General features: G+C 41.2%; 1 protein-coding gene across 1 annotated transcript in view; it reads left to right on the top strand.

Annotated features, from left to right (window-relative positions):
* LOC139312247 (vomeronasal type-2 receptor 26-like) overlaps positions 1-20922 on the top strand; it is a 100471-nt gene extending 79549 nt beyond the window's left edge. The window contains exon 12 of the mRNA XM_070936869.1: positions 20018-20922. Within this exon, the coding sequence (XP_070792970.1) occupies positions 20018-20922 (905 nt within the window). The remainder of the gene's footprint in view (positions 1-20017) is intronic.
* Positions 20923-22302: the final 1380 nt, after the last annotated feature.

The raw sequence follows: 22302 nt of genomic DNA, 5'->3' as shown, positions 1-22302 counted from the left end.
GAAGTGCAATAAGAATGGAGAAATATTGACATTTTGCACCTTGTACTGCCATGAGATAGGACTTAATAGAAGCTCTAGTTCAGATATTTCAAACACAAGGCCAATCCCACCCTGGTGCACCCACAGGAAATGGTGAGAGCATGGGGGCCAATAGTGTCTGGCAGTAACCGCATCCAACTGGCACACAGTGGGACTCTGCAATCCATGCTGTGCAGGTGGGTCGGAGCACTGGGACCACCAGGCCGGCCCTCCAAGGAGCAGGTGGAGGCAGAGGTATGGGGCGGAGGCACGTGATCTGGCATGCAGAATGGACTGGCAGCCACCCACTCACCCACCCATTCTGTCCCATCATTTGTTTTTGCTTCCCCGCGGACATCCCAGCTGGGACGGAGCAGGTGGCTAGGTGGCCCCCTTGCAGGCCAAATCTCATGCCTCCCTCCATGCATCTGCTTCCACCTGCTGCTGGTGCTGTCGCCATGGGGCTCAGCACGTGCCGTCCAAATCTCCTACTCCAGCTTCGCCAGACATGTGGGATGAGCCTCCCCCCACCATCCCACCCACAATGGCCCCAGTTTATGGGAAGGGCAGGGAGACCCATTCCCAAGAGGCAGCTGGGACTCCCTTCCCCATTCTGCCCAACCCACGGCCAGCCCCAGTGCTGACCCACATGCTCTGCACCTGTGTGTATCAGGGCCCCGCAGGCAGATCACACCCACCTCGCCCTCTGCCTTGACTTCAAGCACTGGCACCAAAAGCAGAAGCCCCCTCCAGCATGAGTCCCCAGCGCCCCATCTCCCCACAGCCCAGGAAGTCCGGCCTGGGCAATTAGAGTGAGCACAGCAGCAGCAGCCCTGGATCAGGAGGCAAGTGAGCCCAGCCATCCCCTCAGGGAAGTGGGGCTTGGCCGTGCACTTCTGGGAGCTCAAAGGTTTGGTGCCTGTTGCCCAGGGCTTGCCACGTGGCCCGAGAGGGTCAGAGAGGCTCCTCCAATGGATAAGGGCCTGGCACCCACTCTGGTCCCACCCCCTTACGTGAGGGACATCAAGCTGGCAATGCCCACTGTGCCCACGTCCCCCCTGGCCACACCCATCCAGACAGCCGCAACAACCCAGCCATGCCCACCCTGGATGTCTCTTGATCCTTTTCAGCTCCCTCAATTGAATCCTGGGGCATGTTGGGAACAATGGACTAAGAGAAGTTGCATGCGAGTGATCCCATCCAAGGCCTCAGTAGCTTTCCTATTCCAGTTATTTATTTATTTATTTTATTTTATTAAATTTCTATACCGCCCTTCTCCCAAAGGACTCAGGGCAGTGAACAGCCAGAAGATAAAACACAGGAAATACAAAATCTAAAATAATTAAAACAAATTAAATAATTTAGGCTGAATTTTAAAATACCCCATAATTAAACAGATTAAAATTTATGTTTAAAATTTAAATTTAAAAGAGGAGATGATTTAGGCCAGGCCAGCTTGATGAAATAAAAACATTTTAAGCGCACGACGGAAGGTGCGAAGATCCGGGATCCTCTGTATCTCCGGGGGGAGCTCGTTCCAGATCGTAGGTGCCCCCACAGAGAAGGCTCTCCCCCTGGGGGCCGCCAGTCGACATTGTTTGGCCGACGGCACCCGGAGGAGCCCCTCTCTATGGGAGCGTACTGGCCAGTGGGAGGCTATTGGTGGTAGCAGGCGGTCCCATAGATAACCAGGTCCTAAGCCATGGAGTGCTTTAAAGGTGGTAACCAAAACCTTGAAGCGCACTCGGAAGACCACCGGGAGCCAGTGCAGCTCGCGCAGGAGAGGTGTTACATGGGAGCTCCACGTTGCTCCCATAACCACCCGCGCGGCCGCACTCTGCGCCAGTTGGAGCCTCCGAGTGCACCTCAAGGGGAGCCCCATGTAGAGAGCATTACAATAGTCCAGATGAGAGGTGACGAGGGCATGAGTGACCGTATGTAGGGAGTCCCGATCTAGAAAGGGACGCAACTGGCGGATCAGGCGAACCTGATGAAAAATCCTCCCGGTCACGGCCATCAAGTGCTCTTCTAAAGACAGCCATGAATCCAGGAGGACGCCCAAGTTGCGAGCCCTTTCCGTGGGGGCCAATGATTCACCCCCAATAGTCAGCGATGGCACCAGCTGACTATATCGGGACGTCGGAAACCACAGCCACTCAGTCTTGGATGGGTTGAGCCTGAGCCTGTTCCTCCCCATCCAGATCCGTACGGCCTCCAGGCACCGGGACATCACTTCAAGGGCATCGTTGGGGTGGTCCGGGGTGGAGATGTACAGCTGGGTGTCATCAGCGTACTGATGGTACTTCACCCCGAAACCACGGATGATCTCGCCCAGCGGCTTTACATAAATGTTGAACAAAAGGGGCGAGAGGACCGATCCCTGCGGCACCCCACATATGAGGGGCCTCGGGGTCGACCTCTGCCCCCCTGTCAACACAGACTGCGACTGGTCAGAGAGAAAGGAGGAGAACCACCATAATACGGTGCCTCCCACCCCCAACTCTTCCAACCGGTGCAGCATGATACCATGGTCGATGGTATCAAAAGCCGCTGAGAGATCTAACAGGACCAAGACAGAGGAGCAACCCCTGTCCCGAGCCCTCCAGAGATCTTCAACCAACGTGACCAATGCCGTTTCCGTGCTGTACCCAGGCCTGAAACCCGACTGGAACGGATCTAGATACGACGTTTCATCCAGGTACTGGGGAAGCTGTCGCGCAACCACACTCTCAACAACCTTCGCTGGATGATAATTAGCCAATACTGCCGGGTCCAGGGAAGGCTAGTTAGTGGTCAAGGTCTCAGAAGGACCATGCAGCAGAGCCTGGAGTATAATCCTCAGTTCCTTTTGGAACCCTATCAATCACTAAGAGTGGACTGGTCAAAGAGATCCGGGCTCCCTGAAGAGAATGAGCCAAGAATGATGGTGGCCATGGTGAGATGCCTCTAAGGCCAGCCATGGGGATGGCAAATGGACATCTCTTAAGATGTCTGGGGAATTCCACAGTCAACTGTGAAATGCCCTCCAGAGAGTCAGATACGGTGGTTGCTGTGCAGCAGGAAGACTGGTATAGTAGTAACAATCCCAACTGGTCCTGTGAATGAATCTTTAAGAAGAGAATTTCAGACCTGGCAATTTGGGGAGCAGCACCCCAAAAGACCAAAAGAGACACCCAGATAACAATTGCTACCCTTCGGTTACAGCAACAGAAATTTGCAAGTATCCCCCAAAAAATTGCAGTTAATATCCTGAGATTCTTCCTCAGATTCCATTTCTGCCTTGTGCCACTATTGCCAACTAGCACTCCTATTATCTGAGCAAACTAGGGCATAAGCCAAAATCCATCTTGTGTGCAGGGGTTACTTTCATGTAGGTCAACTACACAACTTCCCCATGACTCCATCTGCTCTGAGAATTACAAGAGACACAAACATATTTTCCATTCTGCTGCATGAAGAGAAGCTGTTGCTAAGTGGGGAGGACAATGGCCTTTCCCTGCAATTATCAGAAGAACAGTCATTCTTCATGTATCCCTTGTGGATTTCTAGACACAAAGGTCTTCCAGGATAAAAGTGGCTTTAAAAATTATCTCTGAGTTCACCAGCTGGGGGGCAGAAATGTCTTGCAAAGAGATCACTCCTGGCTTGGAAGAGACTCATATGCCTTTGCTTCCTCTATCGTCACAGCCCAAACAAAGGTAAGAGGAACCATTGTTGATATAAATTTGTCCTGGTGCTATCCAGGTAGGACAGGTGGTGTCTGATCTGCTAAAATTCCAGTGAGATTTCAGGAGCAACCTTCAAATCAGTTTCTGCATAAACCTTGATTTCTGTTCTAGGAGGGAAGGTGATAAGAATGACTGGGCAGGAGTTATGCTACTGCTGATACTGGTGCTCTTTTGGCTCCTGGCTCCAACTACAGCAAAGAGGCTGCAAACCATCTGTGTGCTCAAGGATTATATCCCATTAAAGGAAAGCTACTACAGGCTTGGTGATCTCATTATTGGTGGGAATTTGCCCTTGGGAATCATTTTAAAGTCTGTTGTTCCAGAATTTAATACACTGAATCATCGTCTACAGAATGGGTACGTTTCAGCTAGAGGGGAAATATGTAGATAATTATTCTCTTTGCTTTAAATTCGGTGACTTTTTTCAGAATTACTTCTTTTAGTATTTGTACTGTCCTGGTATAGTGCACATTTTGTACTTTTCTCAATAAATTAGCAAACTCTTAATATAGGCTGGAATTCTCAATCTCTTCAACAGGAATATGATCAACAACAAAAATGAAGAGGTAAACTATACTGACCTAGTTAAGAACTGAAATTATAATATTAATCTGACCAGTAACTTCTGGTAGAAAATTCAGATAAAAGCTCAATACTCTTCAAGTGTTCAGGAGTTACAAAATTCCCTCTTGGCATTGGAATCAGCATTGCTCATAAATAATAAGCTTGTACATGCGAACAAGCTACCTTCACTACTAAAGTGGGCAGCCTCCTGCCCACACCCTCTTATCTTTCTTGGTGACCTCAATCTATCTCTTATTAATTGGACCCTAAACGAATGTACAACTGAACCCATACATACAAACCTGTACAATGCCATTACTAATCTGGGACTGGATCAACTAGTAACAAACTATACTAGACAAATTACCCATAACAATAAGGAAGCTTCAATCCAAAAAAAAAAATTATGTTTGGTGAAAAAAAAAACCCTGGCTAAGTAGCTAACTTTAAAAGCTGCTACAAAACCTTATGCTACCAGATAAAGGCAGAATGCACCAATTACTGCAGCAAACAAGAGGAAAATCTTCTATGCACAAAATCCACCCATGCCTTCTATAGTTTTGTAAATAACAAACTTAAAGACTCGAGATCCATCCCACCACTAAAAGGGCCTAACGGGAAAGACTGTAATGATGAAGCTGTGGCCAACCTCTTCAACACATTCTTCAGTTCAATCTCTGTAAACAGCAATGACCCATGCCCCACATTTCTTAGTCGTAACACAACTAATTTCAACTATCTACTACATATCGATTTTACAGAAGATAACATTGAAAAAGCACCATGCAGCCTAAAACCATCTCTATCTATTGGCCCTGATGGATTATGTGCCTACTTCTTTAAAAAGCTTTCCACTGTCATAGCAGAACCTCTAAGCATAATCTAGGAAATATCTTTCAGAACCAGCTCCTTGCCCAACCTACGGTCACTAGCCACGGTCATCCCTATTTTCAAAAAGGGTAACCCCAGTCTAGTGAAAAATACAGACCAATCTCATTGTGTTGTATCACCTGCAAAGTCATGGAATCAATCATAAACCAATTACCTGCCACTTAGAGACAAACAACCTACTCTCTAACAAGCAGTTTGATTTCAGGTAAATTTCATCCTGTTTTGCACTGCAAAAACATATGAACTACACAACTCAACCAAGGTAAAGCAATAGACGCAATTTACATAGACTTCTGCAAAACCTTGGATTCAGTAGTACACGACAAACAACTGTTAAAACTAAAATCTTATGGCATTTCCAGATCCCTGCATAAATGGATAACTGCGTTCCTGTCAAACAGGCAACAAGTAGTCAAAATAGAGAGCGCCCTATCAAACCCTGCACCTGTTAACAGTGGTGTCTCCCAAGGCAGCATTTTAGATCCAACACTCTTTATACTTTACATAAATGACCTTTGCAATCATATTATAAGCAACTGCGTACACTTCGCTAACGACGTAAAACTATTCAACACTTCCAACAATGCTGCTGCCCTACAAAGAGACCTTGACTATGCGTCAGAATGATTAAACAATTGGCAACTCCAAATCTCAACCAACAAATGCTCTGTCTTACACATTGGCAAAAAAAATCTGAACACTAAATATAAGCTGGGCGGATATGACCTCGTAGACAACCCTCACTCTGTCAAGGACCTTGGAGTACTCATCTCAAATGATCTAAGCACCAGAGCCCTCTGTAACAGAATTGCCAAAAAGGCATTAAGAGTTGTTAACCTAATCTTGCAAAGTTTCTTCTCTGGTAATATTGTAAAAGAGCCTTGGTGGTGCAGCAGACTAAAGTGCTGTTAAGTAGCACTTAGCTGCCAGCTGCCTGCAATTACTGCGAGTTCAATTCTCACCACGCTCAAGGTTGACTCAGCCTTCCATCCTTCCGAGGTAGGTAAAATGAGGACCCAGATTGTGGGGGCAATAAACTGACTTTGTATAAAAAAGAACATCACTTGGGGGGCGGGGGAAGCCCTACTAAGCAGGTATATACAAAAGTATGAAGGCTATTGCTTAATGCATTGTAAGCTGCCCTGAGTCTCTGGAGTAGGGCGGCATATAAATCAAACCAATAAATAAATAAATAAATAAATGAATGAATAAATAAATAAAAAATAAATAAATAAATAAATAAATAAATAAATAAATAAATAAATAAATAAATAAATAAATAAATAAATAAATAAATAAATAACTTTAGGGCACACAAAACCTTTGCTAGACCAATTCTCGAATACAGCTCATCTGTCTGGAATCCGCACTGTATTTGGACTTGTGAAAGGAAAGAATCAAGATTAAAATTAGGTAGGCCTCAAATTTAATAGCCATATATTAAAAGTGCAAGATAGAGAGATTTTGCAAGGGGAAAGCAATATTTGTAATCAGCTGGTTTGGCATAAATTAATCTTAAATTTAAGTAGATAGTCTCAGAAGCTATTTTGAACCAAGGAAATTAAGAAACGTTCGGTAGTAAAGGAAGTAAGAATAACAGATGACAAAAGATTTCATGTGTACATGTGAGTATGCGTTAAACTGCTGGTCAGTATGATTATGGGATTATGGGAGAGAAACTACAAACTAACGATGTCAGCTGTTTATAAAGAAAACAAAATGTTTTATAGATGGCATTTGACACCAGCGAGATTGGCCAGGATGTTTCCAAATAGGTCCCCGAATTGTTGGAGATGTGGTCACGAACAAGGGACATTCTACCACATGTGGTGGACCTGCCCTAAGATTAAGAAATTTGGGGGGGGAAGATAAAAATCTGGCTGGATGAAATAATAGGGCAGAAAATAGAAAAAAACCTGGAACTATTCCTATTGGGCATTCTGGAAGGGAAAATGGAAAAAAAGAGACAATATATCATATTGCACATATTGATGACATGTAGAATTGTGATAGCACAGAATTGGAAACATCCGGATATCCCACCGGATCAAATTATAATAAAAAAATATATGAATGTGCAGAATTGGACAGATTATCGATGGAAATGAAGGAGAGGGAGGATACTGAGTACTATCGAACATGGAATAGATGGTATTCCTGGCTGGACAGTAAGCATAAAACTTAAGGGAAATTTTTCTCATGAGACTGACTTCTGAATAGAGGTTAAAATAATTTAAATAAGAATGTTGGTTTATAGAGATACTTAGAAGTATTGGGCTTGATCCCATCCTCTTAGTTTTTAATTGAATTCGGTTTTAATTGGGTTGTTTTAAACTTGGGCCAAAATTATTTAATTGTTTTTTAAATTGTTTTTTAAATTTTATATGCTATGTTTTATCTTGGCTGTACACCGCCCTGAGTCCTGCAGGAGAAGGGCAGTATAGAAATTAAATTAAATAAATAAATAAATAAAGAAGTAGAATCTGTATATAGAGGTTAAATAGGATAAGAGATACCGATGTAGGAAAAGCTGTTATGAGTAATGTAATTTTGACGTGTTTGTCTTTGTGTGTTTTATATTTTTTCATTTTCATTTTTGTTGTTGTTGTTGTTGTTTTTGTGTATTGTGATTTTTTTTTCTATTGTGTATTTTAACTTTTGGAAATTCAATAAATATTATTTTAAAAAAAAAGAAAAGAAAATAAACCTCTGATCTTAAAGTAAGATTTATTGCTTGTGGTTTCCTCTTTGGGTTTTTTATAGAATAGGATAGGATAGAATAGAATAGAATAGAATAGAATAGAATAGAATAGAATAGAATAGAATAGAATAGAATAGAATAGAATAGAATAGAATAGAATAGAATAGAATAGAATTTTTTATTGGCCAAGTGTGATTGGACACACAAGGAATTTGTCTTGGTGCATATGCTCTCAGTGTACATGAAAGAAAAGATTCGTTTGTCAAGAATTCTAAGGTACAACACTTAATGATAATCATAGGATACAAATAAGCAATCAGGAAACCATCAGGATTATCAGGATATTCTCGCGACAGACATTAATACAATTGAGTGAGTCCAGAGATATTTCACGAGAAGAGAACTCCACTCCTCTGCTCACAATAGAATACCTTATGCCACCAGGCATGAAATTTTGGGCTTGGACAACCTAGAACTACACCGCCTATGGTCTGACCTAAGCATAGTACGCAAAATTGTCTGCTACAACGTCTTACTTTTCAATGACTCCTGCAGCTTCAACCACAATAACACATGGGCAAACAATAGATACAAACATAAGGGAAACTGCTCCAAACTCGACTGCAGACAATATGACTTCAGCAGCAGAGTAATCAATGCCTGGAATGCACTACCTGACTCTGTTGTTACAAACCCCCAAAACTTTAATCTTGAACTGTCTACCGTGGACCTCACCACATTCCTAAGAGGTCTGTAAGGGGCGTGCATAAGAGCACCAATGTGCCAACTATCCCTGTCCTACTGTCCCCATTTATTTGCATCCATTTTCTGTATTCATAATCATGTTTATAGTTATATCTGTTATCTTATATATGTTTGACAAACTAACTAACTAAATTAAAAATAAATAAATAATGGCCTTCAGTAAATCTATGAGGAGACCCCACTGTAGTCCTGTGCTCAGCAATCCTTACCACACCTGAAGAAGCTGCTCCAAGAGAGACCTTAAATAATTACGGTGAAAGGGGAGCAATTGGAAAGAATTACAGCCACTGGAGCAGAGTGAATATGGCAGGGATGATAGAGAGTATAAAACAGTCCATGATATTGATGGAAAGGCTTGTCTCCTTTCTCACAAAGTCATCCAAGTTTAGTCAAGGGGAATCCTTTGAAAAAAAATCAAACCCAATGAAATTTGCGAATTGCTGCCCCCAAAAGTTCCCCCAAACAGTGAAGCAAATTCTACAGCCATGCACAAGCTTTCCTGTCATGTTCTCCAATGTTTTTCTTACTACAGTCTCGTACCCAGTAACTACCAGCAGTTCCTTGCATTGATGTTTGCTGTCTCTGAGGTCAATAAGGATTTTCTTCTGCTCCCCAACATCACCCTTGGATTCCACATCTACCGCCATTTCCAGAGGGAGATATTTATTTCCTTAAACAGCCTCTCCATGCTCTCCTCACGAGGCCAAGTGGTTCCAGGTTACAAATGTGACCTGCAGGACACTCTGCTGTCCGTCATTGGTGGTCTCAGGGCCAAGTCCTCAAGGCTGATGGCCTCCATCTTCAGCATCTTTAAGATTCCACAGGTAAGAGAGCTCTCCTGGATACAGTATGGAATAGACAAAGATCAAAAGCACACACAAAAGCCAAGATGAAACTAAAAGTAGTTTTTTTGTGGGGTGGGGGCATATAATGAGTTTTGACTCTTAGATTATTCTTTATTAAAGGGTAAACATCATTTTAGTGCCATTTATTCTCTGTATCAGGTTGTTGGTTTCTTCTCTTGTCTTTTGATGTACCACAACCAATAAGAAGGGAAGAGGGTTAAGTTTGCCAGTCAAAGTGAATCAACCTGACTGGGGGGCCATCATCCACACAATGGTCACTACTAAAGTCAACATAAAACTTTTACTTTGTCTTTGAAAAAAGAATCTCTTTTTCTCCAGCTCGGTGTTGGCTTTGAGTTCTCTCAGGGAGAGAGAAGCGTTTATCCTTCCTTCTTCTGGATGAATCCCAAGGAATCTCCTCAGTATGTGGGTTTAGTCCAACTGCTCCTGTACTTCCAGTGGAACTGGGTTGGTCTTCTGGCCCCTGAAGATGACAGGGGAGAACGTTTCGTCTCAACTCTGACGCCAATGCTCCAGGAGAAGGAGATCTGCCTGGCTTTTACTGAAATGCTGAAATCAGATAATTATCAAATCACTGTGATGAAATTAATTCTCAATTTCCGCACCTTGTCTAAAACAGAAGTGTTTATTATATTTGGAGACTCAAATGTTTGTGCCAGTTTAATATCAGTGGTATGTTTTTTTGAAAAACTCGAAAAAGTATCATTTAGGAAAGTTTGGATCTTCACTTCCCATTGGAAACTTGGCATAGAAGAATTTGAAGAAACATTGCAATATATAAATCTTTTGCATGGGGCCTTGCATTTTAGGGACCACTCCGGGGATGTCTCTGAATTCAGCCACTTCCTCCTGTCTTTAGACCCCTTGAACCCCCAAGGAGATGTCTTTCTCCCTCTATGGTGGGAAATAGTCTTTAACTGCAAGATCCGTAAATCAGGAAAGATCCCTCCAAAGGGGAAAAAACAATGTACAGGAAAGGAGAATCTGCAGAATGTGCCCAATTACACTTTTGAAAAAAGAATGACAGGTGAAAGTTACAATATCTACAATGCTGTTTATGCTCTGGCACACGCTTTACATGCAATGCATGGATCCAGAGTTGGACTGACCATGATGAGGCTTGGAAAGCGGATCTCAAATGTCCAGTCATGGCAGGTAATTTCTGGGTCTTTTGACTCAGTCCACAGACACTTAGATTGGAAGCTCCCCGTATGAATTTCTTCAATTACTAATTCAATGTCTGTGTACTCCCATACCAACTCATCTGAGACCCTGCCCTTTTTTTCAGTTTACCCTTTGTTGGGCTTCTCAGTTTGCTGTGTAAAAACAGCTTCTGATTAACAATGGATGGAAACTAACCAAGGAGAGAAGCAACCTAGAACTAAGGAGAAATTTCTTAAGGGAGTGTTTATCTTTAGAAGTCGTGGGTGCCCCATAGCTGGAGTCATTTAAGAAGAGACAGGATAGCCACTTGTATAAAACTGTAGAGGGTCTGTTGCTTGAGCAGAGGGTTGGACTAGAAGACTTCCAATGTCCCTTCCAATACTGTGGTTCTCTTTCTATGACAACCACAGCACAGAGCAAGATTCAAAGGGATCCTAATGGGTTCCTGGTCTGAAATTCATCAGAATTTTCTGCATCAAAGGCTAAAATGTTGGACATCTCTGAATAGTGAAGTGACCAACCAGTTCAGATGCTTCCTTCCACATGGCCCAGTAGATCAAACCTGGTTCCTGCATTCTGCTGCCTTTGTCAATGATCCAGAAAATCAGCAGAATTTTCCATGGTTCTGATAGAAATAATTTATTCATTTCAAACATTCATTTATCAGATAACAAGAACTTGGGACAAACAAACTATTGGAAAGTGCATGTAGCCAGGTATCACAAGAGGAAAAGCCTAAAATTAAATTTAGATTGTGGAACTAAAATTCTGTTTTGATCAAATTGGAGTTGGGAATCATGCCCAGAGATAAAGGGGAAACTTTTAGTTTCAGAGTTAAATACACCTGATTCCTCAGATCGCCATCAAGAGATGGAAATAGCTTCTCAAATATAAAAACATATTCTCAAGATGGCCATTATGTGATGATAGAAGCCATGATGTCCCATTTGTAGCTTTAGCCCAAATACTCCGATTTCTGAAGGTCTCCTTTCTTCCAGATTCTTCCCTATTTGAGGAATGTGCAGTTCAACAACACTGCTGGAGAGGAAGTCTCCTTCTCAGAAGATGGACTGAGATCTGCTCATTATGATCTTCTCAATTGGCTTTTCCTCCCCAATCAATCTTTTGTCCCCATGAAGGTTGGGCAAGTAAATCCTGAGGCTCCCCCAGGCCAGGATTTCACCATTAAATCTGACAGAATTGTCTGGGCCACAAAGGTGAGCTACAAGGAAATGTTGTAAGTCCAGGGAAAGATTGATTCTTTTCCTGGGATGCAGAACACCTTCCTAACTTGAAAAATAATAAATCAACTCAGAAATTAACTCAATAATTTGGTGAAAAATCTGCTTTGTATGTAACAAGGTCTGGTTGAGGTCTGGTTTGTGTCATTCTGCAAAGAGTTAGGCTTGAGAACAATGTCTGCTTGAAAGACAGGATGCAATTACAGCCAGGAATAGTGATTTCCATGGACCATTTCCATTCAGTTGTATCCTCATGGTTCTTTCTTTTAGAAATTCTCTTGTCCCATCACAAGACTTCCTCTGCATGCTGAGATTCCAGATCCAATCTCCCATATCCATGAGTTTGTCAGAAATGCCACTGGCCTGATTACCTCAGGGCTGTTCTTGATTTCTGATAGACAGTGGCAATCTATTTCTTTAAAAGAGATTCTGAACATAGAAGTAAGAATAAGGAAGGGAAATGAATGAATGCAGCAGGTTCATTGCTTAGGTCATCTCATGTATTTGCCTTTTCTCTTTCAGAAGGTGCCCTTTGCCAGGTGTGGCATGAAGAGGTGCCATGCCGGAGAGAGAAGAAGAGTTCCAGAGGGCGAGCAGGTTTGCTGCTACCAGTGTGACGCTTGTCCAGAAGGGACAATTTCTAATCAGACAGGTAGACCAGACTTCAAATCTAAATCTTAATCAAGGAAGAAATTCATTAAATCAATATATTTTTATTATTGTGTCATTTTTGATAAGATTGACATGCACTCACACTTTTCAGGAGTACTTTCAGTTCATAGATCTAAACTACCCTGGCCACTGAGAAAACCTTTCCTGACCCTCAGCAACAATAGTTTGAGGGCACATTTTATGAGTCCCCAACATCCATTTCTGCTTCTACTTTCACCTCCAATTGGGAAACCAACATTCAGTCTTTTCCTGAGGAAAAGCCTTGCGGCTTTTGATACCATCGACCATGGTATCATGCTGCACCGGTTGGAAGAGTTAGGGGTGGGAGGCACTGTGTTGCGGTGGTTCTCCTCCTTTCTCTCTGACCGGTCGCAGTCTGTGTTGAGGTCGACCCCGAGGCCCCTCATATGTGGGGTGCCGCAAGGGTCGGTCCTCTCACCTCTCCTGTTCAACATTTATGTGAAGCCGCTGGGCGAGATCATCCGTGGTTTCGGGGTGGAGTACCATCAGTACGCTGATGACACCCAGCTGTACATCTCCACCCCGGATCACCCCAACGATGCCCTTGAAGTGATGTCCCGGTGCCTGGAGGCCGTACGGATCTGGATGGGGAGGAACAGGCTCAGGCTCAACCCATCCAAGACCGAGTGGCTGTGGTTTCCGACGTCCCGATATAGCCAGTTGACGCCATCACTGACTATTGGGGGCGAATCATTGGCCCCCACGGAGAGGGCTCGCAACTTGGGCATCCTCCTGGATTCACGGCTGTCTTTAGAAGAGCACTTGACGGCCGTGACCGGGAGGATATTTTATCAGGTCCGCCTGATTCGCCAGTTGCGTCCCTTTCTGGATCGGGACTCGTTACGCACGGTCACTCATGCCCTCGTCACCTCCCACCTGGACTATTGTAATGCTCTCTACATGGGGCTCCCCTTGAGGAGCACCCGGAGGCTCCAACTGGCGCAGAGTGCGGCCGCGTGGGTGGTAATGGGAGCGACATGGCGCTCCCATGTAACACCTCTCCTGTGCGAGCTGCACTGGCTCCCGGTGGTCTTCCGGGTGCGCTTCAAGGTTTTGGTTACCACCTTTAAAGCGCTCCATGGCTTAGGGCCTGGTTATTTATGGGACCGCCTACTACCACCAATAGCCTCCCACCGGCCAGTACGCTCTCATAGAGAGGGACTCCTCCGGGTGCCGTCAGCCAAACAGTGTCGACTGGCGGCCCCTAGGGGGAGAGCCTTCTCTGTGGGGGCACCTACCATCTGGAATGAGCTCCCCCCGGAGATACGGAGGATCCCGGATCTGCGCTCCTTCCGCCGTGCTGTGAAGACCTTTTTATTCCATCAAGCGGGCTTGGCCTGATCTCTTCCCTTTTTAAATATGTAAATTTTAATCTGTTTTTAAATTATTGGGGTATTTTAATTTGTCTGGGCCAAAAAGTTTAATTTGATTTTATCGGTTTTTTAAATTTTGTGTATTTATGTATTTTATTGTTGGCTGTTCACCGCCCTGAGTCCTTCGGGAGTAGGGCGGTATACAAATCAAATAAACTAAACTAAACTAAACTAAACTAAGTGGGGTATGCGGTCCAAGCTCTTATTTGATCTTTTAGAGTGAGTGTCTTCCAGCATCTCTATGAAATCCTGAGGAAATAGACCTACTAGAGAAAGAGGAGATCCATCTATTTATGTCTCTTTGATAGAGCAGGAGGGAGGAATGAACAGATTTGACCTACAAAGCAGAGACTTTAAGGCTATAAGATTAAAGGATGATGTAGACACAAACCAAACTCCAGAATTCCTGGATAACAGATCTGTCTGTCTTCTGTGGGTTCCATTATAAAATGGGAAAAAAAAACAGGCAGCAATCTCAAACTGAAAGCCTCAATAGTCATGGAAGTGCACAGTTAATGGACAGCTGGAACTGAATAGATCCTTGTCTCTGGCTCATCTACCCCCAAGATCATCATAAATGAAGGATGATTTGCTCTTTTTTGATGTCCCATAAATTGTCCTGTGGATTCTTTCATTCTTCCCTTTGTGGGTAGGTCAACAGCAGAAAGGCAGCACTCATATCATTTATACGGGAGGGATAATATTCATGGTAGTTGCTCAAGACTACCAGTATTGTTGGGCCTTTATACATTTCCACCAGGCGTGGTAGTATGTCCCCTTTTTTGTTTTGCACTTCCAACAGTGTGGGGAGGCATTCGGGTATATTTTGGCTAATCTGGCTGGTGCTAAATGCCATCTGTAAAACATTTTTATGAGATTTTCTTTATAGGGTATGGCTCTTGTCATTTTGATGTTCTGTTTCCACAATTTCTCCCAGTTTGCCAATTGAATGTTGTGCCCTATGTCCCTGGCCCACCTTATCATATTTTCTTTTACTGTTTCTTCCAATAATTTATATCTAAGAAGATAGTTATATATTTTGGTTATCATCTTTTGTTCTGGGCCTTGTAAAATCTTGTCCAATTCATTCAAATTATTCGAGATTCCATATTGCTTTTTGTCTGCTATGTGTCTTGAGTGTATTTGTGTTTAGGGCCACCAATCGATATTTATGCCAGAGTTTTGGAGTTGCTGTCTTGAGATGAGTTCGCCTTCATGATTCAATAAATCTTGGTACCGCATCATCTTTCCTATTTCGAGGGTATTCGGGTATATCGATGCTTCCATCGGGGACCACCATTTAGGTATTCTAGTATAGTGAGTTCTCTTAATATCCTGCCAGATCTTGAATAATGAAGCTCGAATTATATGACGTTGGAAGTACATGTGTCGTTTATCCGATCCGTCCCATAGGAAAGCGTGCCATCCTCTTATTAAGTCAAAGCCTTCTAAATATAGAGTTCTTTTGTTGTCCAGTTTCATCCATTCTTTAATCCAGGTCAGTCCTGATGCCTTATAGTAGAGTTCCCAATCTGGTATTGCTAGGCCTCCTTTGTCTCGTGAATCCTGTAGAGCTTTGATTTTAATTCTGGCCTTCTTTCCCTGCCATATGTAGTTCATTGTTGTTTTGTTGAGGTTCTTAAAGAAATCTTTTCCAGGGTGTATTGGTATCACTTGGTATAGATATAATACTCTTGGTAATATATTCATTTTTATTGAGGAAATTCTGCCCATCAATGAGAGTTGTAATCTACTCCAAATTTCCAGGTCTTTTTTGATTTGTTTTAGCAATTTGGTATAATTATCTTCTTTGATTGTAGTTGCTTTTGCTGTCAACCAAATACCTAAGTATTTTATTTTCTTTACTATTTGAAGTCCTAATTCTTCTTCTAATTTTGATTTCTGTGTTTGGGTCATATTTTTCGTCAATACTTTCGTCTTCTGCTTATTTATTTTGAGGCCCGCAACTTCCCCGTATTCCTCTATCATTGTCATCAACCTGGTTCCAGATTGTATTGGGTTTTCCAGTATGAAAATCACATCGTCTGCAAAGGCAAGTAGTTTATACTCCTCTCCCCGGATCTTAAGGCCTTCTATGTCTTCCTCCTTCCTAATTTTCGTTAATAGAACTTCCAGTGCGATTATAAATAATAGAGGTGACATGGGGCAGCCTTGTTGTACTCCTTTCTGAATGTCAAAAGTCTGTGTCATGTCACCATTTATTGCAATTTTGGCTGTTTGACAGGAGTAGATTTTTCTTATCAATTTAAGGAATTTCTCTCCGCAATTCATCAATTCGAGTTGTATTGTGAGAAAGGACCAATTTAAGTTGCCAAAGGCCTTCTGGGTATCGAGAGATATTAAAGCTATTTCCTTGTCTATCTTCTTATCGTAATATTCCAGAATATCTATAATAGTTCTCAAATTATTTTTAATCTGCCTCCTGGGTATAAAGCCGTTTTGGTCTGTGTGTATGTATTTATGAATTATTGTTTTAATTCTCTGCGCTAATATTGACATAAATAGTTTGTAATCCACATTGAGTAATGAAATGGGTCTGTAGTTTCTAACTTGGGTCGGATCTAAGTCTTCTTTGTGTATTAACGTAATAATGGTTTCTGTCCATGATTTTGGAATTTCAGCTGTCAATAACGCTGCGTTGAAGACTTGTAGCAATATTTCATCTATTTCTTGTTGGGAGTGTTTATAAAATTCAGTAGGAATTCCATCTGGTCCTGGGGTTTTATTGTTCTTTTGTTTTTTGCGAGCTTCAGTCAATTCGATCATTGTTATGGGGCGGTTCAGGGTCTCTCTATGCTCTTCTTCGAATTGTGTAATATTAATTTTACTAAGATATTTTCGAATTTGGTCTTCCGGGACATCTTCCTGTCAATAGAGGTTTTGAAAGAATGTTTTGACTATGTTTTTCTTATCTAGGTGTGTGTGGAGTAAAGTTCCTGATTCATCCTGGAGTTGGTGTATAATTCTTTTGTCTGTTTGTTTTTTTAATTTATGAGCTAACCAGCGTCCAGTTTTGTTTGCATGTTCAAAATTGGTCTGTTTTGCCATTTTTATTTTTTGTGCCAAATCAACTTTTGTAGTCAAATTCAATTTGTGTTTAGCCAAATTAAGTTTTTGCTGTGCTATCTTGTTATTGGGGTGCTGTTGTAATTTAGTTTCCTCTATCCTGATTTCTTCCAATAAGTCGTTCCTGATTCTTTGTTTCTCTTTTTTTCTTTTTGCCACGTATGCAATGGTTAAGCCCCTAATATAAACTTTTGCCGTGTCCCATAAATTTTGTAACGACGTTTGGTCCTTTGTGTTAATTTGAAAAAATATCTTGATCTCCTTTTCTATCATTTGTAGATACTCTTTTTCCTTTATAATACTTGTGTCCATTTTCCATCTTTTTTGTTTTCGGGAGCCTTTCCAAATTATTTTAATGGGATTGTGGTCGGCCCATATATTAGGCATAATTTCTACGCCGTGTGTTTCTTTACTTAGTTGGGGTGTCATCCAAGCCATATCCAATCTTGACCATGATTGATGTGGGCCAGAAAAGTATGTATACTGTTTGGTTTTAGTATTTAATTCTCTCCAAGTGTCATGTAGACTCATTTCTTGTACCAAATCCTTGAATGTTTGTGGCAGTGTCTTCCTTTTGATTTTATTCTTCCTGTTACTATAGTAGTCTTCTCGTGTGTTGACAATTGCATTAAAATCCCCGATGATGCAGATATTTTCGTAATCCAGCTCTTTTAATTTATCGTGTAATTTTTTATAGAAATCTATTTGGTTTCCATTTGGAGCGTAAATGGCTACTAACAGTATTATTTTTGTTTCCAGTTTTACTTCTATTATTAAAACTCGACCCTCTTTGTCCACATATATTGGCTTTGTTCTTATATGGTCTCTAACATATATTACCACTCCCCTTTTTTTACAGTCGCCTAAGGATGTGTACATTACTCCTAATTTTTTATTTTCGAGTAATTTTTTCTGTTGTTTTTTTATGTGTACCTCTTGTAACGTGATTATATCTGCTCCTAATTTTTGCAGTTTAGTGAATATCTGATGTCTTTTGCTTGGTGAGTTTAGACCATTTATATTTATAGAAATGAGTTTTAGTTCTTCTTCCATTCCTGGTGTTGTTTATTTGTCTGTTATTTTGAGTTTTGTTGTGTTTCTTGTGACTCTTTGTGTGATCCCCGTCATTTCCTCCTTCCCCAGCTTTCCCTTCTTCCGTTCCTTGTCCTCCTTATTTGTTGGTTGCTCTTCTTGGTCACTGGGGTTTGAATCTTCTCTGCCTCCTCTGCTCTCCTGTTCTCCTTCATATCCTAAATGTTGATCTGCGAAGTCCTGGGCTTTTTCTATGGTGTCGATTCGAAATTTTCTTCCTTCCCAAGAAATGAGTACTCCTTCTGGACTAAGCTATCTAAATTTTATCTTGAGTTTATTTAACTGTCGGGTTAAGAAGTTATATTCTCTTCTCCTATCCCTGGCCCTTCTCAGTACTTGTTTTAGCGTCAGAACTTCCCTCCCTTTGTACATAACTGTCTCCTCTCTCATCTTTCGGTATATTTCTTCTTTCATTGTTTTTTTTGTAAATCTGATGTGTACTTCTTTAGGGAGTTTGTTTCTTCTGGCATAGTTTGTGAAGGCCCTGTAAATTTCGTCGATACCACCTCTTATTTCATCTTTATCCTTATGTGTCACCTCTGCCAAGATTCCAACCATAATTTCGCCCAAGTCTTCATCTCTCTGTTCTTCTATATTTTGAAATCTTAAGTAGAAAGATGCCTTTTCCATTTCAAGAAATGTCAATGCATCTTCTGTGTCTCGACTTCTTGTCGCTTGTTGGTTCTCCATCTGTTCCAACCTGGTAGCTGTGGCTTCCACCTTTTCCTCAACTTTATGGATTCTCTGTTCGTTTTCGGTTATATTTTGTTGAATTTTCTCTATTTTTTCATCTATATTTCTAATCTCATCTTTAATTTCCCCTACATCCAATCGCATTTGTTCATGGTTCTTTTTCGTTTCATCATGATTCAGGGTCATCTTATCTTCCATCCTTTTCATTCCCTCCTGGATCATTGCAAGGGCAGCTTGGATGTTTTGAATACCTATGTTGGTCTTTTCTTTATCTGTTGTTTCCCCTGTCTTCTGCTGGACCGGGGAAGCCACCAATAGTGTTTGGGTTGGGGGTATTTTCTTGGTTGATTTAATAGTAGTTGGTATGTTTGAGGTTGCCATATCTATTATGCAAATCAGACAGGTAGACCATACTTCAAAAGTAGATCTTCCAAGATCAAAGAAGACATTCATTAAATCTATTTTCTTTATTGTGATCATTTTTGATATGATTGGCATGCACTCATACTTTTCACTAGAACTTTTCAGTTGATGGATCTAAATTGCCCTGGCCACAGAAGTCACCTTTCCCAATCCTCAGCAGTTTCATGCAGGATAGTTTTAGAGCAGAATTTATGAATCTCCAACTTGCATTTCAACTCCTCCCCTAATATCTAATTGTGAAACCCAAATTCTAATCTTTTCCTGAGGAAGTGGGGTTTTCAGTCCAAGCTTTAATTCTTATTACTTAGGGCATGCTTCATCCATCTATACTCTCAAACTCTGAGGAAATAGACCTGCCAGAGAAAGAGGAGATTCATCTATCAGTGTCTCTTTGATAGAGTAGGAGCGATCAAGTAAGTCTGAATGAACACATTTGAAGCACAAAGCAGAGAGGTTAAGGCAAGGATAATGTACACATAAACAAAAAAGCAACATTCCTGGATAACAGGTCTATCGATCTTCTGTGGGTTCCAATATAAAGTAGGGGAGAAAACAGGCAGCAATCTCAAACTGAAAGCCACATTATTCATGGAAGTGCATAGTGAATGGATAGCTAGAACTGAACTAATCCTCGTCACTGGCTAATCTATCCTAGAATTATAAATGCAGCATGATTTACTTGAATGAATGAATTCTTAAACAAAATTCTTGATTTCAGATGCAGCTCAATGTGAACCTTGCCCAGAAGACCAATATCCCAACAAGGACAAGGACCAATGCATTGCCAAGAAGATCCACTTCCTTGCCTATCAAGACACCCTGGGATACACTTTAGTTTCTCTCACTCTTTTTCTCTCTGTGAGCACATCTGCAGTCCTGGTGATTTTCTATAAACATCATGACACACCAATTGTTAAGGCCAACAACAGAGAACTCACCTACATCCTCCTGGTCTCCCTCCTCCTCTGCTTTCTCTGCTCCTTCCTCTTCATTGGTCAACCAGAAAAGATCACCTGCCTCTTCCAACAATCTGCCTTTGCCATCCTCTTTTCCCTGGCAGTTTCCTCTGTGTTGGCAAAAACTGTCATGGTGGTTCTGGCCTTCATGGCCACCAAACCAGGGAACAAGACAAGGAAACTCTTAGGAAAACCACTGACCAACTTCATTGTCATAGCCTGTCCCCTGATCCAAGCAGTCCTTTGTGCCACTTGGCTGATAACCTTTCCCCCGTTTCTTAACCTGGACTTTCACTCCTCGTTTGGAGAGACCATCTTGGAATGTAAGCAAGGCTCAACTGTAATGTTTTACGGTGTCCTCTCTTACCTAGGACTTTTGGCCCTAGTCAGTTTCACAGTGGCATTTCTAGCTAGGAAATTGCCTGATAGTTTTAATGAAGCCAAGTTCATTACTTTTAGCATGCTGGTCTTTTGTAGTGTTTGGATCTCCTTCCTCCCCACCTACCTGAGCACCAAAGGGAAGTCCATGGTGGCTGTGGAGATCTTCTCCATTTTGGCCTCTGGAGCTGCTCTCTTGGCTTGTATCTTTTTTCCCAAATGCTACATTATTCTGCTGAGGCCCGATCTGAATTGCAGAGAAAATATAGTAAGAAGCAAGAATTTCTAATTAATTCAAGGATTGGCCTCATTTTTATTTGTCTTGGTGGTAGGTTTAGAATGTGATAAGATTTCTAATAAATGATGACGTGAAGGAGGAATTTGTCAATAAAAGAATTCCTTATGAAGTTCTGCAATTTACAATATTCCTGTGGTCAGCTTTTTTTTCATGTTTTCAACGTGTCCTTAGTGAGATCCAATGCGCTGTATGGAAGGAAAACTTGTTATTAAATATGTGTTTATTCTTTCTGATATTATATGACAAGGGGAAAAAAAAACAAGAATTAGATACAAGCAATTGCAAGATGCTAAGGAAATAGAAGATTTGGGTTTACCAGACCTGAAACTGTATTTTGAGTCATGTTGTCTGGCCTGGTTAAAAGACTGAGTGAACTTTCATAATAAGAGTCTATTTGAATTAGAGGGTCACAAATTAAGGTTTGGATGGCACCATTATTTATTTTATGATAAAGTTCAAGTTAATGTTGATTTTAATAATCACTTTGCTAGACGTCCCATACTAAGAGTTTGGAATAAATATAAAACAAGGTTCTATATGAAGTTGTCTCTTTGGGTGTCCCCCCAAGAAGCTTTTTTTAGAAAAAAAATTGTGGCAAAGCCAGACTGCTGGACGTGTGGTAAAATATTATCTTTCAACTCTGGTGAACCTACATTAAAGTTGAGGGAAGAACTTGAATTATGTTTATCATTGGTTTACATATCGAGAACTGAAAGAATGGTTTAAATCAAATAAAAAGGATTGTAGTTTGATTTTGCTAAAAATGAACTGGAAATATTACTGTGTGGGAGTGATGAGCATATTATTGCTAAGTTTTATAAAACATTATTGAAATTGAATTTGAAAAGTGAACATGTAAAACATTGTATGATTCAATGGGCAAGGAATTTTGGATATAATGTGATGCGTGAACAAAGGGAAAATATGTGGATGAAAGGTTTAAAATAAACTATAATTTAAAAGATTTTTTTATAAGATGATGTATCGCTGGTATTTAACACCAGAAAAATTATCCAGAATGTATAAAGCTATTTCAAATGAATGTTGGAAGTGTAAAAGCAAAGAAGGAATATTTTTCCCATTTATGGTGGACATGTGATAAAGAAAAGAAATTTTGGAGTAAGATTCATATTATAATACAGAATATTCTTAAAATGAAAATAAAAATGAAAGCAGAAACTTTTCTTTTGGGTTTATGGAAGAGGACTTGGAGAAAAAAACTTGGAACTTGGATCTTATATATGTTGACCACAGCAAGATTATTATACACACAAAAGTGGAAGAACTCTTAGTTTCCCACTATGGATGAATGGCTACAGAAGCTGATGGAATTGGCAGAAATAGCTAAATTGACAATTTTGGTTAAAGGAA

This window comes from Pituophis catenifer, unplaced genomic scaffold (assembly GCF_029215685.1).
Source record: "Pituophis catenifer annectens isolate HBS135680 unplaced genomic scaffold, rPitCat1.0.hap2 SCAF_1, whole genome shotgun sequence".
Classification (NCBI taxonomy): Eukaryota; Metazoa; Chordata; class Lepidosauria; order Squamata; family Colubridae; genus Pituophis; species Pituophis catenifer.
This window is presented reverse-complemented; position numbering and strand designations above follow the sequence as displayed.